At 52.5% G+C, this 18,699-nt stretch overlaps 1 protein-coding gene across 1 annotated transcript in view; it reads left to right on the top strand.

The window, feature by feature from the left end:
• The window catches only part of ANGPT4 (angiopoietin 4), a 39,076-nt gene extending 23,920 nt beyond the window's left edge, over positions 1 to 15,156 (top strand). The window contains exons 2-9 of the mRNA XM_030533202.1: positions 1,506 to 1,661; positions 2,548 to 2,669; positions 4,931 to 5,163; positions 7,489 to 7,604; positions 7,983 to 8,084; positions 9,023 to 9,189; positions 11,833 to 11,963; positions 14,291 to 15,156. Coding sequence (XP_030389062.1) covers positions 1,506 to 1,661; positions 2,548 to 2,669; positions 4,931 to 5,163; positions 7,489 to 7,604; positions 7,983 to 8,084; positions 9,023 to 9,189; positions 11,833 to 11,963; positions 14,291 to 14,451 — 1,188 coding nt within the window. The 3' untranslated portion in view covers positions 14,452 to 15,156. The remainder of the gene's footprint in view (positions 1 to 1,505; positions 1,662 to 2,547; positions 2,670 to 4,930; positions 5,164 to 7,488; positions 7,605 to 7,982; positions 8,085 to 9,022; positions 9,190 to 11,832; positions 11,964 to 14,290) is intronic.
• The last annotated feature ends 3,543 nt before the right edge of the window (positions 15,157 to 18,699 follow it).

Genomic DNA, 18,699 nt, shown 5'->3' with positions numbered 1-18,699 from the left:
CAAACAAGACATGTGTAGGGTCAGGCCATACATACATGGTATTGAACAATCCAGGTGTGGAGACTGCTGGCGGAGCAGCGTGGGAGCTTTGAGGGCTGAAATCCCTGCCCAGCCCTAAAGAGACAGCAGCCCATCCTCAGCAGGGTTAGTGAAGTGATATCTCTGTATTGCCAACCGCAAATATTCAAGTATCACGAGTCAGCCCTCACCCCCCGCTCCCTACTCATGGGAGTCAAAACATAATCCATGTGGCGAGCTTTGTCTGTCTTCTGGCCTTTGTGGTGCTAGGGTTCCTGTTTTCCAGCTTCTCTCAGAGTTCCAGCAGGGCCAAGCAAGCCTATCATTTCCATGGGGGCCAAATATGAGCCACTTCGGAGAGCCTGGAATCACTGCAAGTGGCTACCCAGGCCTCGGTCTAAATGCCTTGTGAACGTGTTTCCAGCTCTCTTTCCAAGAATCCCTGGGGACGCATTTGCATAAGTGGACTTTTGTTTTCAATTTCTGTATTGCCCAACTCGAGATGGGGAGCCTCTGGCACCAGCTGCTCCGAGGAGCAGGGATGACGTGGTGTGAGGCTGCAGCAGTGGCAGGACTCTGCACCACCATCACGCGATCCAGGATGGGGCAAGGGCGAGCACAGGGAATCTGACATCTCCCGGAGAATGCCATCGCTCTTGTGCTTCCAGTTTTCCACAGGCTTGTCGGCACTGGGCCAGGCCCACAGCTAGTGTAAATCAGTGTAATCTGTATGATTTCAGTGGAGCTGTGCTGCAGAGGATCTGCCCATGGGAGTTTCACATGCATGACACTGGTTTGTGGGACCCTGAGCCTAGTGCCCACCGTGCCAGATGAAGCCGAGGACAGCCCCAGACCCTCAGCACTTCTGATCCTGCATCCATTGAAACCCATTACCAATGTTCCAAAGTCATGGAAGAGCCAAGATTTCCAGTGTGTTACCTGGCTATTGCAGAGTGTGAGCACAGGGGAGGGTAGATCTGTGATCATAAATGCACATTCCCTCCTTAGCACAGAGAAGGGGCCCTTCTTCATCACTCAGAGTAGTGAGGGGAGCGGGGGAGAGAGAGATCTTAAGGACACACCAAGTCTCCAACAATTCCTGAGCCAAAGAATCTTGGTGAGATTAATTTTTCCAAGGGGACCTCCTCATGCCAGTACGCCAGGCTGCAGCCAGGACACAGTGTCCTCCTGATAAACATCACAGGGCAAAGCAAGTTTATGCCAGGTTGAAATGTTTGCAATAGTCCCATGTTCTCTCCTCCCCAAGCCACCATTCTGACGAGCAGCACCAGGGTTGGCTTAACACCAGCTAGATGGCAGGGAGTCAAAGGTGTTTCACGGGAGATGGGCTGGGAGTGATTTCACCAGAGGGAGGGAAACGTCGCTGCCATGGAATGAAGAGAGGGAGTGTCTGTGTCAAGCTGGGCTGGGGATAAGGAGAGCTCTGATACCGTGTATTAATAACAGACTCCCCCTCCCCAATCTAGCTGGAGAGGTACGTGCAGATGAACGTGAAGTCAGAGATGGTCCGGATCCAGCAGAACGTTGCTCAGAACCAAACAGCCACCATGCTGGAGATTGGTACCAGCCTCTTGAACCAAATGGCAGAGCAGAGCAGGAAACTGACGGTTGTGGAAGCGCAGGTACAGCAGGAGCATTCTGGGAAATGGCTCATAATAGATACACACGTGGCTGCCCTGAGGGAGACACGGGGCTGGGAGCCAGGAGGCCTGGATTCTAATCCAATTCTCCCACTGACTCCATGCATGATTGTCCTTGGGCAGATCACATCACCTCTTGCCTCAGTTTCCCTACCTGTAAAAGGGGGATGTTATTTCCCCCGTCCCCCAAAGGAGTTGCAAGGCTTAGCTCAGTCACATTTGTAAAGAGCTTTGGGCTGCTTAGATAAAGGGTGGAGGTGAAGTGCAAGCCATTACATGTGACTTCCATGACTTTCGTGTGGCTGCAGTGTGCAGGATTCGGATGGCCAACAGGGCAGATCAGTGGCAAAGAACTCATGGCTCACGTGCCTTATGGGTGAGCTGAGATTTCTGAAGGGATCTGTCTGCTCAATCCCCATGAAAATTAATGAGAAGGGGACACCCAACGCCCCCCAAGGGGCTCTGACAGTCCCACTCATGGAGTTGATGTGGTCCATGTAAAAGAAGCAGAAACCATGGATTTTGAGTGCAGAAGTCTTTAGGCTAGTGTGACCAACAGGGATCCCATAATTCGTCCAATCAGTCTCTGCTCCCTATTACTCCTATGGCCCGTTGTGTTGGAAAGACCACGATACACTCTCCTCCAACCCGGCCAATATGCATGGTATTGGTAGGACATTCTATTGGCTTGAATAGCTGCTCCATCTAACCCTTGGAGCTGGTGCAGTGCATCAGTGGTGAAATATCATACCGGGGCTGGTAACGCTGCTGAAAAATCAGGGCAGGTTAAAGTGGGGGGAAGGAGGGAGCATTTGGGAGACAGAAGAGGGATCCTGCTAATTATTCTTCCCAACTGATCCTCGGGCAGATTCTGAACCAAACCACACGAATCGAGATCCAGCTGCTAGAGAATTCCCTGTCCACCAACAAGCTGGAGAAGCAGCTGCTCCTGCAGACGACTGAAATTCACAAGCTGCAGAACATGAACAAGTATGTTCTTAGCCTCGGCCCCACTGAGGTGTCACTTTGGTTCGCTTGCCTGACTCTTGTCTCTTTAAGATGTTTAAAAGGACGGTGAGGAAGGAGGGTCTTTTAATCAGCAGCAGCTCTCCTGGCCCCAGGGGTAAACGCTGACTTTTTATGGTGACCTCTGTCAGGGTACAATTATTTTCAGGACCATGTGGGAACCTGCCCCAGGCGGCTACCGTGCCCCAGTACCTCATGCAGTTTCTGTTGGTTTGCATCTCTCTTCCCCTGCTTAGGGTGCACCCCACCATGGCACCTTGTGTGCTCCACATGCTCCCAGGTTCTGACTCCCGTTTGATGTCAATGCTTCTTTGCTTCCCCGGGGCTCTGACTGCCCAGTTGATGCACATGGAAAATGCAATGATTACCTGGGTTGTGTGCCTCGCTCCCTTCTCTCTACTTCGGCTCGCTCCCGGACAGTCTCACGGGGTGGGCTTGGCACCAGGGCTGCTGCTGAAGGGGGGTGCTCAGCATTTGCAGTCGCTGGTGGAGCTGTCTCATCTTCATCTGCTGCTGCTGCCGCCAAGTCCCTGCCAGAACCACCGAGCTCCAGAGCGAGGGTCGGTTCATGCTAATGGAGCTGGGGGTCACTGCTGTCTCCTTTCTGTGTGAGGAAGGCCCAGCTGCTCTCTGGACTCTATCCCTGTCCTGGAGCCATGGGTCGGTGGGTCTATCGTCCCCCCAGCCCAAATCATCAGCGAACAAGGATGAGAAGTGGGGGCTGGTGGCACTAACAAGGTCACTAGAGGGAGATTTGCAAGATATGTGAGCATTAGGCACCCAATTCGCAGGCACTTCCAATGGGAATCGGGCCCCATTGCCCTTTGGGCCTTTGAAAACCTGCCCCGAGCAGAATAGCTATCCCAGAGCGGGTGGGGCGAAGCCAGGCAGAAGGGCAGAAGCTTCCTACAGATTCCCAGAGGCAGACTGAGTGGCTTCTAGCCATATTCCCGGCTTTACAGACAGCAAATACCACTGGAATGGGGAATAGCTTTAAAACCGGAATTAACTTTTTAAATGCACGCACTGCGCATGTTATCAAACAAGCCACATGCTGGCCAGCTCCCTCTGTGTACTGCTGTCCATTTTAAACCCTGCGGGAAATTACAGCCTATGGAAAATGACCTAGTGGGCCAGGTTTTTGTACTTTGTTCATCACCTCTGGAAGGTTGATCTGAATAGTTTGAATCCAGATCAATGAAATGAGTCACCAAGACTGATTAATACAGGTGAGCTAGTCTGTTCACTACTCCTCGGTGGTACATTTCCATGATCAAAGCAGGAGGCAGAGATTTCTGGGCAGTAGCCCTGGGAATAAGACCATGATTTGGGGCTATGTCATGGAGTCACCGGGCAATGCTCTGGAACTGCTCCCCACCAAGCCAGGCAGGACTTTGGGGAGCCTCCTCTCCCTTGGAGGAGACTTGTTCAGGGCAAGAAGCTCACACGTCTTCACCTCCTGGGTCTCTCCTTGGAGCATTCAGCATCCTCCGCCCCTCTGTGCGCTTCCCACAGCGAGCTCACCCAGGCGGGGTCCTGGGGAAGCTACAGGGTCCTGCACCCCCACTTTGCAGTCAGACGTGACTCTCAGCTAGCCAGTAAAACAGAGGTTTATTCGATGACAGGAACAGGGTCTAAAACAGAGCTTGTAGGTACCACGAACCGGACCCCTCGGCCGGGTCCATTCTGGGGGGCAGTGAGCCAGACCCCCATGTCTGCCATCAGCCAGCTCCAGACTAACTACTCCTCCCAGCCCCTCCTCTCTGCTTGGCCCCTTTCCCGGGCCAGGAGGTCACCTGATCCCTTTGTCTCCAACACCTTCAGCTGGCACCTTTGCAGAGGAGGGGCCCAGGCTGCTTTGTGTCTTTCCAACGCCGGCTCAGGTCAGGTAACATGATGTATGATCGGATGATTAGTCTCTGCACAGACTAAGAAGCAAGGATTAGAGACACATATTTTGACATGACCAGCAGTAAACACACACACAAGTGGACCTTTAGCCATGCATATTAGCTAGCTGAACACTCACTCATCTACCAGATTTTGAGCCCAAACCATTTGAAGTTAATGAACAGCCTCCTGTGAATGTCAGTGGGCTTTGTCTAGGCCCTAGCAGCTGTCTGACTATTAACCTTGGTGTCGTGTGGCTCACGCGGTCCCCCAGGGGGAGAAGATTCCCCCAGGCAAGCACCTCACCCTTCCTCTCTTGGCCTGTCCCTTTGCAGTGTCCTAGAGACGCGGGTGCTGGAGATGGAGACCAAGCACCAGACAGAGCTGGAAGGGATCCACACAGAGAAGGAGAAGCTGCAGCGCCTAGTGAGCCGCCAGAGCCACACGATTGAGGATCTGGAGAAGTCCCTCCACGCTGCCAACAGCAACACCAGCCTGCTCCAGCGGCAGCAGCTGCAGCTCCTCGAGTCAGTCCAGAGCCTGGTCCAGCTGGTCTCGCAGGGCAAAGGTGAGCTCATCCCACAGGAGAGCCCTGGGCTTGCCAGAGCTGCATCGGCCTCCTGGCCTTCAGCCAAGGTTTCACTGACTGGAGAAGAGAGCACGTCCCAGATTCTGTGGGCAACTAACGCTCCTTGGAACTCCCCGCTGACAACAGCCCCGTTTCTGGTCAGTAGGAGCTATAACACAGAGTGCAAACTTCCCCACACTAGCGTCCTGTGTTAGCTGGGCCCCCACCCCGTGATGTTCCTCTGACCAGTGGCCCTTTCGTGCAGCAGTGAGAGCTTCCTCACAGCAGTGCCAGGAGTGCCAGTAGAACTGATGGATAGACCTCTCAATTCAAACTGCTTAGTGACAGTAGGTGCTCAGAGAAGCTGGGATAGAAACCAGGAAAATGTCCTCTCTCTGCTACCCCTGCTCCTGCCTTGCTCGACATTCCATCTGTCCAGCATCACCTTCCGCCTGGTCTCAGAACAATGCACCCCAGGCAGCGGCTGATGGAAAAGCCGGGGACCAAGGTTTTGGCTCATCCCATGACAGCAGGGCAAGCAAGCTGAGATGCTCAGATTTAAACCTGAATCTAGATCCCAACTTCCCCGGAGTTAGGGGCCCTCTCCAATAATTACTGCTGGTCAATCTATTATAGGGTTATTTTAGAAGTGCCATAGATTTCAATCAATCGATCGATCGGACAGAAAACTGCTCTGAACCATCAGGGTTTGCTTTAAAAATGTCCACAAGTGGCACAGAGCAATCCAGTGCCCAAGATTCCAACAGCGAAAAGGTTTTGCATTAATCCAAGTTGTTCTGTGTAGTCCCTTTCCATACCCACATTAAATCCTCAAGGTTTAGTCTAGGGATCCGTGACCCCAAGGTGGCACAAACATTGTGCTCACACAGATGTAGAAAGAAAGAAAGTCAATTAGACCCACAAACATCTAACCCAAGAAGAGAAGAGCAACAGAGATGCATGGCCCAACCAGAGCAAATCCACAGAGCTACAGGGGGCCCAATTCTCCCTTACACTAGGGCCCTGTCCCTAACTCTGGCAGTGCAGAGGGGCATTCAAGGAACCATGCTCACTTTAAGGCCATGAGTGTTCCTTCTAACACGCTTGCTTTCACGCTTTTTTTATCTGGTCTCCAAGAGCCTGCTCCTCCATGATGCTCAGCATCCCAAGCAGATCCTGCATACACTCAGCACCCGTTGCCCTCGGCAGGAGCACTCTGCATCTTGCAGGATCGACGCTTGTAGCTCCCTTTGTAGCGAGTCAGTAAAAATTGCACCAATGGGTTTCAGTGTTTTGACGGAGTCGCAGCCAAGACGCTAATGCCATCATTGCAAATAAGATGGTTTTATGGGGAAAGGGCTGTTAAGATTTCGTCCTATTTATTTTTGAAGCACGCTGGCTTTTCCTGAGATGGAGCCAGGCAATCAAATGACACTTTCTATTTTCCAGTCATTACAAGAGAAATAGCTCCATGTTATCTCAGCTCCCCCGGGAGGGATCGTTGGCTCCTAACACTCTAAGTGAACCGAGTCTGACTCCAGCCCTTGTCTTGGCCGGGGAGTCAGCGCAGCAGAGGAACGCAGCTCGGAGTCTGCCTGCTGCAAGCACAGAGACGGATGCTAGGAAGGCAGCATCTGTTTGTAGCTCAGATGCCACCCAGCCAGACCCCATTGATGCATCGGAGGGCAGCAGGGGATAGCACCTTAGCTGCAATAGAACTCAGGGTGGAGGTTCATTCTCTTGACCTTCGAACTCCCTGCATGTAGACAGCACCTTTGAATGGTTCTTCCTGAAGCTGGCTTTCAGTCTGCACCTGGCTGAGGCCCGATTCCCCATTCCCCTTGCGCTGTCACGCACACAGATGTGACCTGGAATGGCCAATGCCGCCAGTGGGATTTGGAAGCATCTTTCCCCTAATGCAAATGGCCCACAGGGTACAATGCTGTGGGGGATGAAGCCATCGGCTCCTTGTGTATTATACAGACACCCTCCTAACCCCTGTCCTTCCCCTGTATGGGATCTTGCCCTTTGATTCTTTTTAAAGGTGTTTTTACTCTTGTAGCTGCTGTTTGGTGACTAAGAAGCTTTGGGTTGTAACTGTGAGGGGCCCTGGAGGCTTTGAAGAGGCAATTAATAGAGAATATTGATGACAAATTATTAACACACAAATAAAACAGCAATTTGGGGTGTTCCTGGCTTCCGGGCTTGTGCTCAGGGCATGAAATAGAATCCTTCTCACTCTATTTCTTACCCTAAGTCCAGGAGAGCAGAACCCATCACAGATGCCTGCAGCTCACTCACTGCTCCTCTTGTTTGTCCTGCCAGCTCCCCTCGTGCAGGAACAGCAGGTGTCCCAGGACTGTGCTCAGAACCGCCGAGCTGGGTTTAACACCAGTGGGATTTACACCCTCCACGTCGCCAACATGACAGAACCCAGGAAGGTGAGTGATGGGCTCAGGCCTTGCATTGAAATGGACTTTCGCACCCAAGAAAGAGTGAGATGGGCAAGTCACAGGCAACTCTGCCAATCTTCCCTACCTGCTGCCATGCCAATGCTCCTCAGTTCTCTCCCATGCCAGCCCTCGTGTGCCAGTACTGGGGCTCTCCAAAGCAATGCCACTTCTTGGGCCTCGCGAAGTCTGCTCAATGCATCTCAGTCCTGACTTGCAAAACACCCTGTCAATGGGAGCGTGGCCCCACCACACCGTAGCCACAAGACCTGTGTTGACCTGACTTCCTCCCTGGGCAGTACAACCCGTCTGTACCACTCCACCCCAGGCTGCCTCCCCTGCAGCACTGGCTGTTTGCGTCCTCTGCAGGTGTTCTGCGATATGGAGACAGAGAGAGGCGGGTGGACGGTGATACAGCGCCGAACCAATGGCAGCGTGAATTTCCAGAGGAAGTGGAAAGAATACAAACAGGTCTGACCTCATCCTGCTCCTTCACTCCCCGACTTGTTCAATCACTGACCCACTGACAACCCTGGGAGCAGAGGGAGGATGGGGTGGGGGTCGTGCAGCGACGGGACACTTGTATGTCAGGCATGCACTTGGTGGAACTAAATAGCTCCCTTCTGTTTAGGCAAGAAAAGACCCCGTGGGAAGAAAACCTAACGGTGTAACCAATTGGGCAATGCAATACATTCCCAGGAAGACAGCCTCACCACTAGGGTGACCAGACAGCAAATGTGAAAAATCCGATGGGGGTGGGGGATAATAGGAGCCTGTATAAGAAAAAGACCCAAAAATCGGGACATCTGGTCACTCCACTCACCACTGGGCACATGCACAAAAAGAGGACACTAGATAGTAGCTGAGACTGATGTTGCAGGGCATCGTTCTGCAGATTGCACGGGGACAAGCTCCATGAGCTATCTCAGGTCTCACGGATCTGCCATCTAGAGTCCATAGAGCTATAGCAGGACCTCAGTGGGCGGGTCTGGAGAAGGAGTCCCAGGGCCAGGCAGAGAAGAGCTGGTGCGCAGAGGTGAATGGAAGGAGCTGGCTGCCAGGGTAAAAGGAGAGAGACGACTCTGGCTCTAGACAGGATGACAGACGGGAATTTGGCAAACATGTCAACATTTCCCCCCTGAATTGGGAAATTTCATCAAAACATTGAAATTTGAAACATTTCTACCAGCGCCATCCTGGATTAGCAGGGGTCAATAAACGGGCAAATTACTCCCATGCAGTCCTATGACTTCACTGGGGACGCAGGGCTGTAACTGAGGGCAGAATTTGCTCTGGTATTTCTAAAGCTGATGGAGTTTTGCCTCCTCCCTTTGCTGACCACAACGGACATTGCATAGCCCAGGGACACAGTCTAAATCCTCCCCACTGTTGGCTCTGCTCTTCCACAGGGCTTTGGAGACCCTGCCGGGGAGTACTGGCTGGGGAACGAAGCTGTGCATCTCCTGACAAGCCAGGCTTCCTACTCACTGAGAGTGGAGCTCCTGGACTGGGAAGGAAACCAGGCTTACGCCCATTATGAGACATTCCAGCTGGGCAGCGAGCGTCATCTTTACAGGTGGGATATGGACCTTGACCAATGAAATGTTCCCTTGGGTCTTTCTTCAAACCCCACTTCGACAAGAAAACTCCCCCAGTGCCATCCAGGGATTGAGGTGAATCCTGCTCAAGCCGAAATCACAGCACCAGCTGGTGGTACCCCAACGTTTATGGAAGAGGCTGGGCTAGAGAGCATAGCTGGGCAAGGAACCAGTATATTGGGAGTGATGTTTCTAGGGTTTTGCATTCCACCCACTTTACCAAGCTGTTTATCTCCGCAGCCTCTTAATCAAAGTGGCTGCAGAATGAAATGTTGTGCATTCACTGTTATTTTGACAAATTGGGGCAATTCTGCAGTGATTTTTCTGTGGGAACTTTGTGGTCAGAAATGTTGCTACATTGTCCTTTTTTCTCCTCTTGAAAATCAAAATAAATTTTCTTGAAGGAAAAAAAATGCATAAAATTGCATTAGGAAAAATTTTCTTTTTCTTGCTTTTTTGCAAAAAGCCACTTTTGCATACACCAGGGCCTGAGCTGGGTATGCAGTTAGTTGCACATGTACTTTTCCAGGTGTAATTGTGGTCACTACTTGCACAGCTGCGTTTTAGAGTTCGATCCTGCAAGGTGCTGAGCACTCCTGTAAGGTGCTGAGTACCTGAAACTCCCATGGCCTTCAACGGAAGTCAGAGTGCTCAGAGCACCTCACAGGATCGAGCAATAAGCGACTGTTTGCATAAGCAGCTGCCAGTTTTGTGCACGCAATTGTTGTAACTGTGCTTGCAAAAGAGAACAAATGCATGTGAAAATAAGAGGCCTCACTGCAAGAAAATCTAATGAAAGCAAGAAAGCAAGCTCCACTACTTGCTCTGAAATACAACTGGCGTGCTGCTCCAGAACCATTATCAAGTCATGAAACAATGGCAACCTTTAAAGCTCAGCTTATAAATCAATACAGTGCCGAGGCTTTGTGGGTTTTCACTGAAGCATTGTGGGAACAGCAAAGTGAGAAAGAGAGCAGGTGCCTTTGAAGGTCCTGGTGGGGAGCTGACCAACTCTGGGAGTCTCATACTTCCCTCCTCTTCTAGGGGAAACTGAGGACAAGCCCCTGAATGCCTCTCTCCAAAACTCCTATTATTAAAATGGCCCCAGCAGAACAGTAAAGTTTTAGATTAAAAGTGTGAAGATAAGACACAAATCCAGCTAGCCTAGACCCTGCTGAAGAGGGCCTCCAGGTCTATTGTTTGTTTCTGGGGATCCCTGCTTCAGAGCTGAGCCCTGACTGGATCCTAACTGCCCTCAGAATTTGACCTTACCTAGCGTAACTCCTAGTCAGGTGGCTAAGCATTTAATTGTCCCAATAATGTCCAGCTGCAATGAGGAATAGGGGTTGCCCCAGGCTATGCAGCTCTGGTCACGGGTGGTTCCATCAGGATACATGGGTCACCGCGCAGGCCCCTTCCAAACACAATTGACTAAAGATACAGAATGGAAGGGGGGCAGCTCGAGGGGATTGTATGTGCCCATCGGCTCCCTTCCTTTGTGACTGACACTGTCTCCGCTTCTGCAAACATCAGCAGCAGAGAATAATCGCCTGAGCTTGGCCATTAGAACAGCAGTACATTGCGAACGCCTATCACCAGAGGGGGGTCAAAGGCCTGGTGGCAAGGCAGCTGAGCGATGTAGGATGCAGAGGGATTGCTTTGCCCACCATCAAACCCCACCCCCTGGAACCCTGCGCAGCAGGTTAGGACCGGGAGTGAAGATGACTATTCCTAAATTCCAAGGCCAGAAGGAGACGCTGTGATCATCTCCTCTGCCCTCCTGCATAACATGGGCCAGGCAACGTCCCCACAATCGCTCCCAGAGCAGAGCTTGCAGAAAAACATCCAATCTGCCAGGGACAAAGAATCCTCCCCCCCCCCCGCCCCACCTCCTCATTCAAGTGCTCCAATGGTTAATTAGCATCTCAGGTAAAAACTGGCACAACAATTTAGGCTGAAATTCGGCCAGGAGACCAGTATTAAAAACACCATTAAAAGTATTCCAGTATCTTCAGGCCTCAGTCCTGCCAGGTGCTCGGCTCTCTGGCCCTGCCCCAGCAAGACACTAAAATACACACTGCACTTTAAAAAGCACGTGGTCCCCTTGGAGCCTCTCCTGTGCTTCAGCGGGGCCAGTTAACATAATACCTTGCGGGACTGAGCCCAGAAGAACTCATGGGACTCTGTATAGGACAGAAGGACAACAAGTGGGGAGGCCCTCTCTGTGCCAGCCCCTCCTGAGGCACAATGCCCGCTAAGGCGAGTGCTGGGTACCAAGTCCTCAGCGCTGCTGCAGACAGCACCCTTGCCTTAAGTTCCAGCCAGCCGCCCCTGCTTAGCATGTGAGCTCTGACAGCACCCCCTAGATCTGGCGGCCGGCTGGAGCCTGCAGGGGTTTCGAACATTTGGATCACTCGGCACAGCTGATAAACTCTGCGTTGGGATTGCTGCCTTATCTGCCTCTGCTTGTTTGTATTTGCAAAGACACAGGGGAACGTTTTCTTAAATAAATCCCAGGAAACGTTGATAGGAGTTTGAAAAGTAATTCTCGTCCTCTGCCTCATTTTCTCCTCTCCTCATTGTGCCTCCTGTCTCGCTCTCTCTCTGCTTTGGTCCTCCAGGATCTCCCTGAAGGGCTACAGTGGAACTGCTGGGCAGCAGAGTGGCATTGTCCTCCAGGGAATCAACTTCAGCACCCGCGACTCGGATAATGACAACTGCTTCTGCAAGTGCGCCCAGATGCTGTCGGGAGGTGAGCGGGCCTGGGTACAGGGGGGGGGTTGGAACCAGCCTTCTCTATGTGCCCTGTTTGCTGGGGTGGACTGATGGGGGCAGAGTGTGTGGAGCAACTGAGGCTGGATTTTTGGGAATGCACCACTCTTATTGAATCTCTTCATTCAGTGTCTCAGAAATACCCCACAGTGATGAGGGAGGGATGTAGACAGACAGACGGACATCTGAGCGAGAGCTCTCCCTCGTCGCTCTTCACCCAATTTTCCTAGACATGCACAGACCCCAAGAGTCTGATCACCTGCTGCAGCCAAGGGTCGAATTGTTGTCACTCTCTGTTCTAGTCAGGTTCTTATGCTGGGCCCATCCACGTAGAATCTGAGAACCCTCCAGAGGTGCCGTAAGAGACATGATTAGTACCTGTCTCTCTCCTCTCCCAGAAGGGGAGCCCAAGCTTTGGGCTTGTGCTTTCTGCAGGTAGTTGAAGGTTGTGGTTGTTCACATTCCCCACCTGGCTTTATGTCACCCACAAACTCCCTGTCACCCAATGAGCCTCCAAAATGCTGCCATCCCCCACCCCTGGGTGCCAGGGCAGCCCTGTCCCAGGATGGCTTTCAGGAGCAGAAATGGCAAGGAAGCAGAGGGGAGAGAAATAAGAGGGGAAAGATCAGAACGGGGAGAGACTGGGACGGAAGGGTGGCAAGCGAGGAGGGCGTGACACGACAGGGGAGGAGGAATAGCCAAACAGCCTGAAGAAAGATCATTTGCTGCAGATCACCAGGGCTCTGTCTGAGAAGGGCTGGGAACTTCATCTGCATTCTTCTGTCCCACCTGTTCCCCCCTTTGTACAACCAGATCTCCCCGACGTTGCAGTGGCAAATCCCTGCGACCTTGGACCAGCAGATCTGTGTATCAGACACATGCCAGGGCCTTGCTGCGACACTGGGACTAGGAATGGGGAGAGAGAGAGAGAGAGGCCCGATGCTTCTGGCCAACTGGCAACTCTTCAAGCAAATGAGTGCCAGGCTCCCGCCTGCCGTCTGTGCTGGGACGGGGAGGGGATCCCGGCTCAGGGGAGTAGCTCTGATTGTTTCAGCCAGGGGGTCGATTACCCAAATCCGGGTTAGTTTGTCTGGGGCTGTTACTAAAGACATGAGCAGAGCTGGGGCCCTTGAAATGAGCCCCAGGAATTCGTTTGGATGGATACGTACGTGCCCGTCCAATGGCAGAGCCTGGGATCCTTGCCAGGCGGGACACAGGGGCACGGAAAATCCACACGTGTCAGAATGTTCCCCGGGGGCCAGATCCTGAGCTGGTGTAAATCAGCAGAGCCCCACTGGCTGCATTAGACTTACAGCAGTGGCGGATCTGGCCCTTGGTCTCCTGCTACTCTCTCGTGCGGGCACTGAATTCTCTGTTGACAATGGAGATGGGCCAGAAACCGGACCTCCCACTCCAACCAGACTTGCCCTGGCACAGCGACAGCACAAGAAGAGCCCACGTCTGAACAATCTCAAAGCCAGAATAATCCCACCAGGATCATACTGTCCAGATGCCAGGCGGTTCTCTGAAGGCTATTGCCCTTATGATACAAGAACATACAAATCATAACCATGAAGCATAACCTTCCCGGGCCAGGAAAAATGTGCTGATTACGACACCCTTTAATGGCTGGAACACGGTCTGGGATACCCCAGGGGTTGGCATCCACAGGGCGAGGTTACCACACTCTGCCAGTGGTAGGATACTGTCAGGGACAACCCTGTCCTTTCAGTACCTAAGACTTTCTTTTTGTACAGTAGCTTCTGATACCTCCGTGTGTGTCCAGCACCTACGTCCAGGGTGTTGTGATCTCAGCCACGGCCTCTCAATACGGCTGTAATTCACACAGGGCTTCACCCTGCTCTACTGACGCCAATGGGAGCAGGGTCGAGTTGCCAATCACTCGGCCTGAGGAACAGCAAAGCTGGCTTGGCTGCAGGCAGGAGAACTCAGGGCTGGGTTTCTTTTTTTCACTATCTTATGGTTGGATTTTTGAAAAACTCTCTGTCCAATGTCAAGAAACATTTTTTTCCTAAAATCACCCAGTTCTTTTCGACAAATTTAATTTGAAAAGTCCCCAGGGTTGTGTATTTCTAACCAGACGGAAGCCTGTGTGTTTTGTTTTACACTATTCATGCCTCACGTCTAGGCCAACTGGGGAAATGACGACCAGGCACACTCCCAAGAAAGAAGCCTTTGGCTAGAACCAATCTGAACTCAGAGCCCAGAAGTTTCATGCTCTGTCCGAAGTCCAGACTCGGTCTGTCAAGTTCTCTAACCTTTCCCCTCTATATGTCCCCCTCTCAGGTTGGTGGTTTGACGCCTGTGGTCTGTCAAACCTGAACGGCATCTATTATCCTGCCAAGCACAATGTCCGGAAGCTCAACGGGATCAGGTGGCACTATTTCCAGGGGCCCAGTTACTCTCTAAAAGGCACACGCATGATGATAAGACCTTCAGACTTCTAGCGCCCCAGAGCGGGGTGGGGCAGAGGGCAAGCCAAGCTCCAGGCCTCCAAACGGGCAGGCAACAGCCCATCATGGAACTGGCAGAACCGTTAGACCAGCCACAGATGGCAAAGGAACAGGGACACATCCTAGCAGAAGCAGAGCCCTTGTAACCCAATGCCTGGGGCTCCAGAGCAAGGAAAAGGAGGAAGATCTGGAGCTAAGTGGAGATATGACTCTGGGCCTGGACTCATGGGCCTCCCAGGAGGAGGAGAAGAAAGATCAGAAAAAAAATCTAAAAACTAAACTGTCCCATTGGTGTGAATTACAAGTATTGGGCTTTCGTTCTGGACCAATGTGATTCTTTTCTATGTTGTATCATCTTCAGGGAAATCATCTAGACCACAAAGGAAGCCTGCTGCAGCCAGGGCCAGTGGCTGAGAAGGACCTTCCGAGCGGCAGCTAGGAACAGTGTGGAGCATGCAGAGTTATTGCAGTGGGGTCTGGTTTTCATTTGTTTTAGCATATTTCTAGGAAACACTCCACCCTTTTCCTCCCTTGTTTTCCCCTGCTTCTGAACTGCCACATGGCCACCCAGCTCCTGAAGGCACGCTCTTGTCTGCAGAAGCTAGCTGACGAGGAGAAAGCAGGCTGGTGAGATAAAGGAAACACTATTTCACTAGGAAGGTGGTGAAGCACTGGAATGGGTTCCCTAGGGAGGTGGTGGAATCTCCTTCCTTAGAGATTTTTAAGGTCAGGCCTGACAAAGCCCTGGGTGGGATGATTTAGTTGGGGATTGGTCCTGCTTTGAGCAGGGGGTTGGACTAGATACCTCCTGAGGTCCCTTCCAACCCTGATATTCTATGATTCTATAATACGGATCAGGCTAGCTGGAGAGGCAAGACAGACTTGCCTTTGGGCTCGCTTGTGTGTTTTTCCCCTAAGGGGACCTGCCAAGCTGGCTCCCGACCCAAATGCAAAGCCCGTCTATGCAAGAAGAGCATGAGCTGGGCCTTGCGCAGCGAACATGGTGCATGGGAAGGACGCCCATGTGGATGGAATGAATGTCGGCTTCTGAGCTTAGTAATGTACATTGAAAGACCAGCCTCCACATTCAGAGCACGCGCGCACGCACACACACACACACACACACACACACACACACACACACACACACACACACACACACGCACACACACACCACTCCCTGGTGTGCTGGGCTACTGTGTGAGTGAGTGGGTGGCTAAGGGTTAGCTCTGGGCGTTTCTGACATCAGAAGACCCCAGTGCACCAGCGCGCTACCTCGCACGTGCACAAGGTATAGAGGGGCTGTGGTGAGGGCAGAGAAGGGGCATGGCTGGGGAGACGAGGTACGTGCAGTTGTTCCATGCTAACAAAACACAGAGTCGCCTCGTAGGGTCTGTCTGCACTGCGGCTGCTTCCCAGCTCAGCTGGACAGACCCACGCTAGCTTTGCATGCGCTAGTGCACTAACGTGGGGTGGGTGCCCATGAACACAGCCTGGGGGTCCAGCCGGTTTGTTCCCAGGCAGCTGGCCTGAGCTGCCGCCCGTGCTAGCTTGAGTGAAGTGAGCACGTGTCTGTCTAGCCGAGCTGGGGAGCACATTCCTAGTTGCAGTGCAGAGGGACGCTTAGGCCCGGCTCCAGTTAAAGGCAGGAATAACTTGGCAGCTTTCAGCAGCACCCAATAAATGCAGGCCCCATTCCACTGCACTGCCTCTTCTGCTCAGCACTTCTGAGTCTGTGTTAATCCAGACCGTGCTGGATCAATCGCATATCCCATGCCAGGGTCACCCCCTCTGCTTGCTCTAGTATTCATCACAGTGACCTCACAGTGCATCCCCGCAGGCTCAGCCTGGTGCCTTCATGCGCTATCGTCATGCGGATGCAGCCACACTGCTGCCTTGCAACTATTAATACAGCCCTCGCGGCCACAGGCATTCCCACAGCATGCCACACTGCTCAGCACCATGGCGGCCCCGCTGCATGTTGAGGTGCTGTGGAGTGCACAGCTACCCACTGACGGCCAGGCTAGGAGATCAGAGATGCATCACCTGGTACCAGCTGGGACAGTCCCAGGTGACCGTTCCAGAGCAGCATTGCAACTGCTTCCTTAGAAGACCCTGTTGCTATGTGCTGCTAAATCCTTCCCCTTAGCCCAGCTAGCTTTTCAGCAGCACATCCATTGTCTCACCGTCCTAGGGTGGTTTCCGATCTGCCCCTTCCTCAGGGCCTGTTGCATTCTTGTTACAACACACAGCGAGTGACAGCCCACTCAGGTCTCTGCAGGGGGATTCACCGAGAGGCTCCGCCTTTTATAAACAGCTTTTCCAGTGCAGCAAAAAGTGCACAGCCATTTACTGCCTCCTTTGAAATGTTCTGATTTTTCATCAAAACATAGTTGGTTGCGATTCAGTTTGAGTGGAGTGTGTTATTATGAATCTGGATCGCCTAGTCATGGCCCAGGACCCTCTTGTGCCAGATGCTGTGCAGAACAACAAAATTCTGGCCCCTCCCCCAAGAAGCTTACGCTCGAAGGGTAAGACAAGAGACAACAGGTGGATACAGACGATTGGGGAAGGCCAAAGAAACAATGGGGCAGTGTTGGTCAGTGTGACAGGCGGCGGGGTCCACACTCTAGCAGCCAGCCGCTGTCTGGTTTTTGCAGGCACCGTTGCAGAAGCGGGTTTTAGGGAGCGAGTCGAAGGCGGCCGATGAGGTAGCTTTGGTGGTGGTTATGAGAGTTGCTCCTTGGCCAGGGGAAAGCATCGGAGAAAGCACCCGGATGTGTGTTTGAAGACGTACCACTAGAGGGTGGCGGCGTGGGCCATTTGGAGGTGGAGCTGCCATCTCGGTGTGTGAGACAGGCCAGGTGAGTGTGGGTAGGGCTGGACTGAGAAAGGCCTTGAAAGCGAAGGCAAGTAGTTTGCGTCTGATGCACTAGAGAAGGGGGAGCCAGCAGAGGGGTTCGCGGAGAGGGACGGCATGGGTGAAATGAAGGGCTAGGAAAGCAATCCCTGCCGAAGTGTTCAGAACTGGTATGAGCAGGGCAAGCTGGGATCTGCCCGGATCAGAGAGGGGGACATTGCAGTGAATGACAGATGAGATGCCGAGAGCCTGGACAAGGCTTTCAGCTGTGCGGATGGCTAGGAAAGGCCGTATCCTAGAGATGCTCTGCAGAAAGAATCAGCAAACCTGCCTGTGAAGATCTATAGAAAGCCTGGAGTCAACGCCAATGGCACCCCAGTTATGGGCCTCAGTGATGGGGAGAACGGAGGGGTGGAGCAGGTGACTGAGGAAAGAGGGAGTGGGTGTGGCTGGCAGGAAGATTCGGAGTTCTGTTCCAAACGAAACAAAACATTTTCCGTTTTCCTTTTGATCACCACCCCCTTTCTCTCTTCTTTCTGAAAAGAAACTAGAACACCACCACATTGTTCTGATGAAAAATAACACAAAAAATTCCATGATACATTTTTAAACAAAGCAAAACTCGTTCTGTTCCCTTCAAAAGTTTTTGTGGGAAATAATTGCTGTTTTCTGACTAGCTCCGGTGGGTGAAACAGGTGAGCTCTTCCTAGGGGCTCTCTTTTGTTTTGGTGTTTCACGCTGGGAAGGGACGTTACAGGTCAAACCTGGGGCATGCTCTCCAGGAGCGCTGGAATATGACGGGACAGAGCGGGTCACCCAGCATAAGGAAAACAGACCGAAATGCTGGGGGATCCTCAAATCAGAGACAGCCAAGTCTTATCAAGGCATCTCGCCCATTCCCTGCACTAGCTGGCGCACAGCTCTGGCCCCACAGCTCTCCAGGCTCCAGCAGTTTCATGCTCGGCTTCCATGACTGACGTTGCCTTTGGGGGATTTGCCCACAGGGCCCATCAGGGTGTTTAGCACCAAGTCTTGCTGCAGCGTTATTTCACACCAGCAGCCTGGCCTCACAGGGACGCTGCCCACCCCTCCTCGCTCCCCTCCTCCCATGCTGAGGAACAGAGGGCGCTGGGCTGGGGAGGGGGTCACCGATGGCCTGGCAAGCTGCCCTGGGCCTGGCTTGTCTTGTGCGCGGTTATTGGCTCTCCCAGGGGCAGAGAGTGTTAACCCCGACTCTTTAACAAGCATCTTTCCCCCTGGTTTGAACGGAAACGCTGTCTTTGTCTATTAACAAATGTGGCATTAGGAAGCCCCACTGTGTGAGTTTCTGTCAGGGTGAGACAGCCACCCAGGGCTCGACACCGCCAGGACGGACAGCCCCC

This window comes from Gopherus evgoodei, chromosome 14 (assembly GCF_007399415.2).
Source record: "Gopherus evgoodei ecotype Sinaloan lineage chromosome 14, rGopEvg1_v1.p, whole genome shotgun sequence".
Classification (NCBI taxonomy): domain Eukaryota; kingdom Metazoa; phylum Chordata; order Testudines; family Testudinidae; genus Gopherus; species Gopherus evgoodei.
Note: the sequence above shows the minus strand (reverse complement) of the source record. Positions and strands in the feature narration are given on the sequence as shown.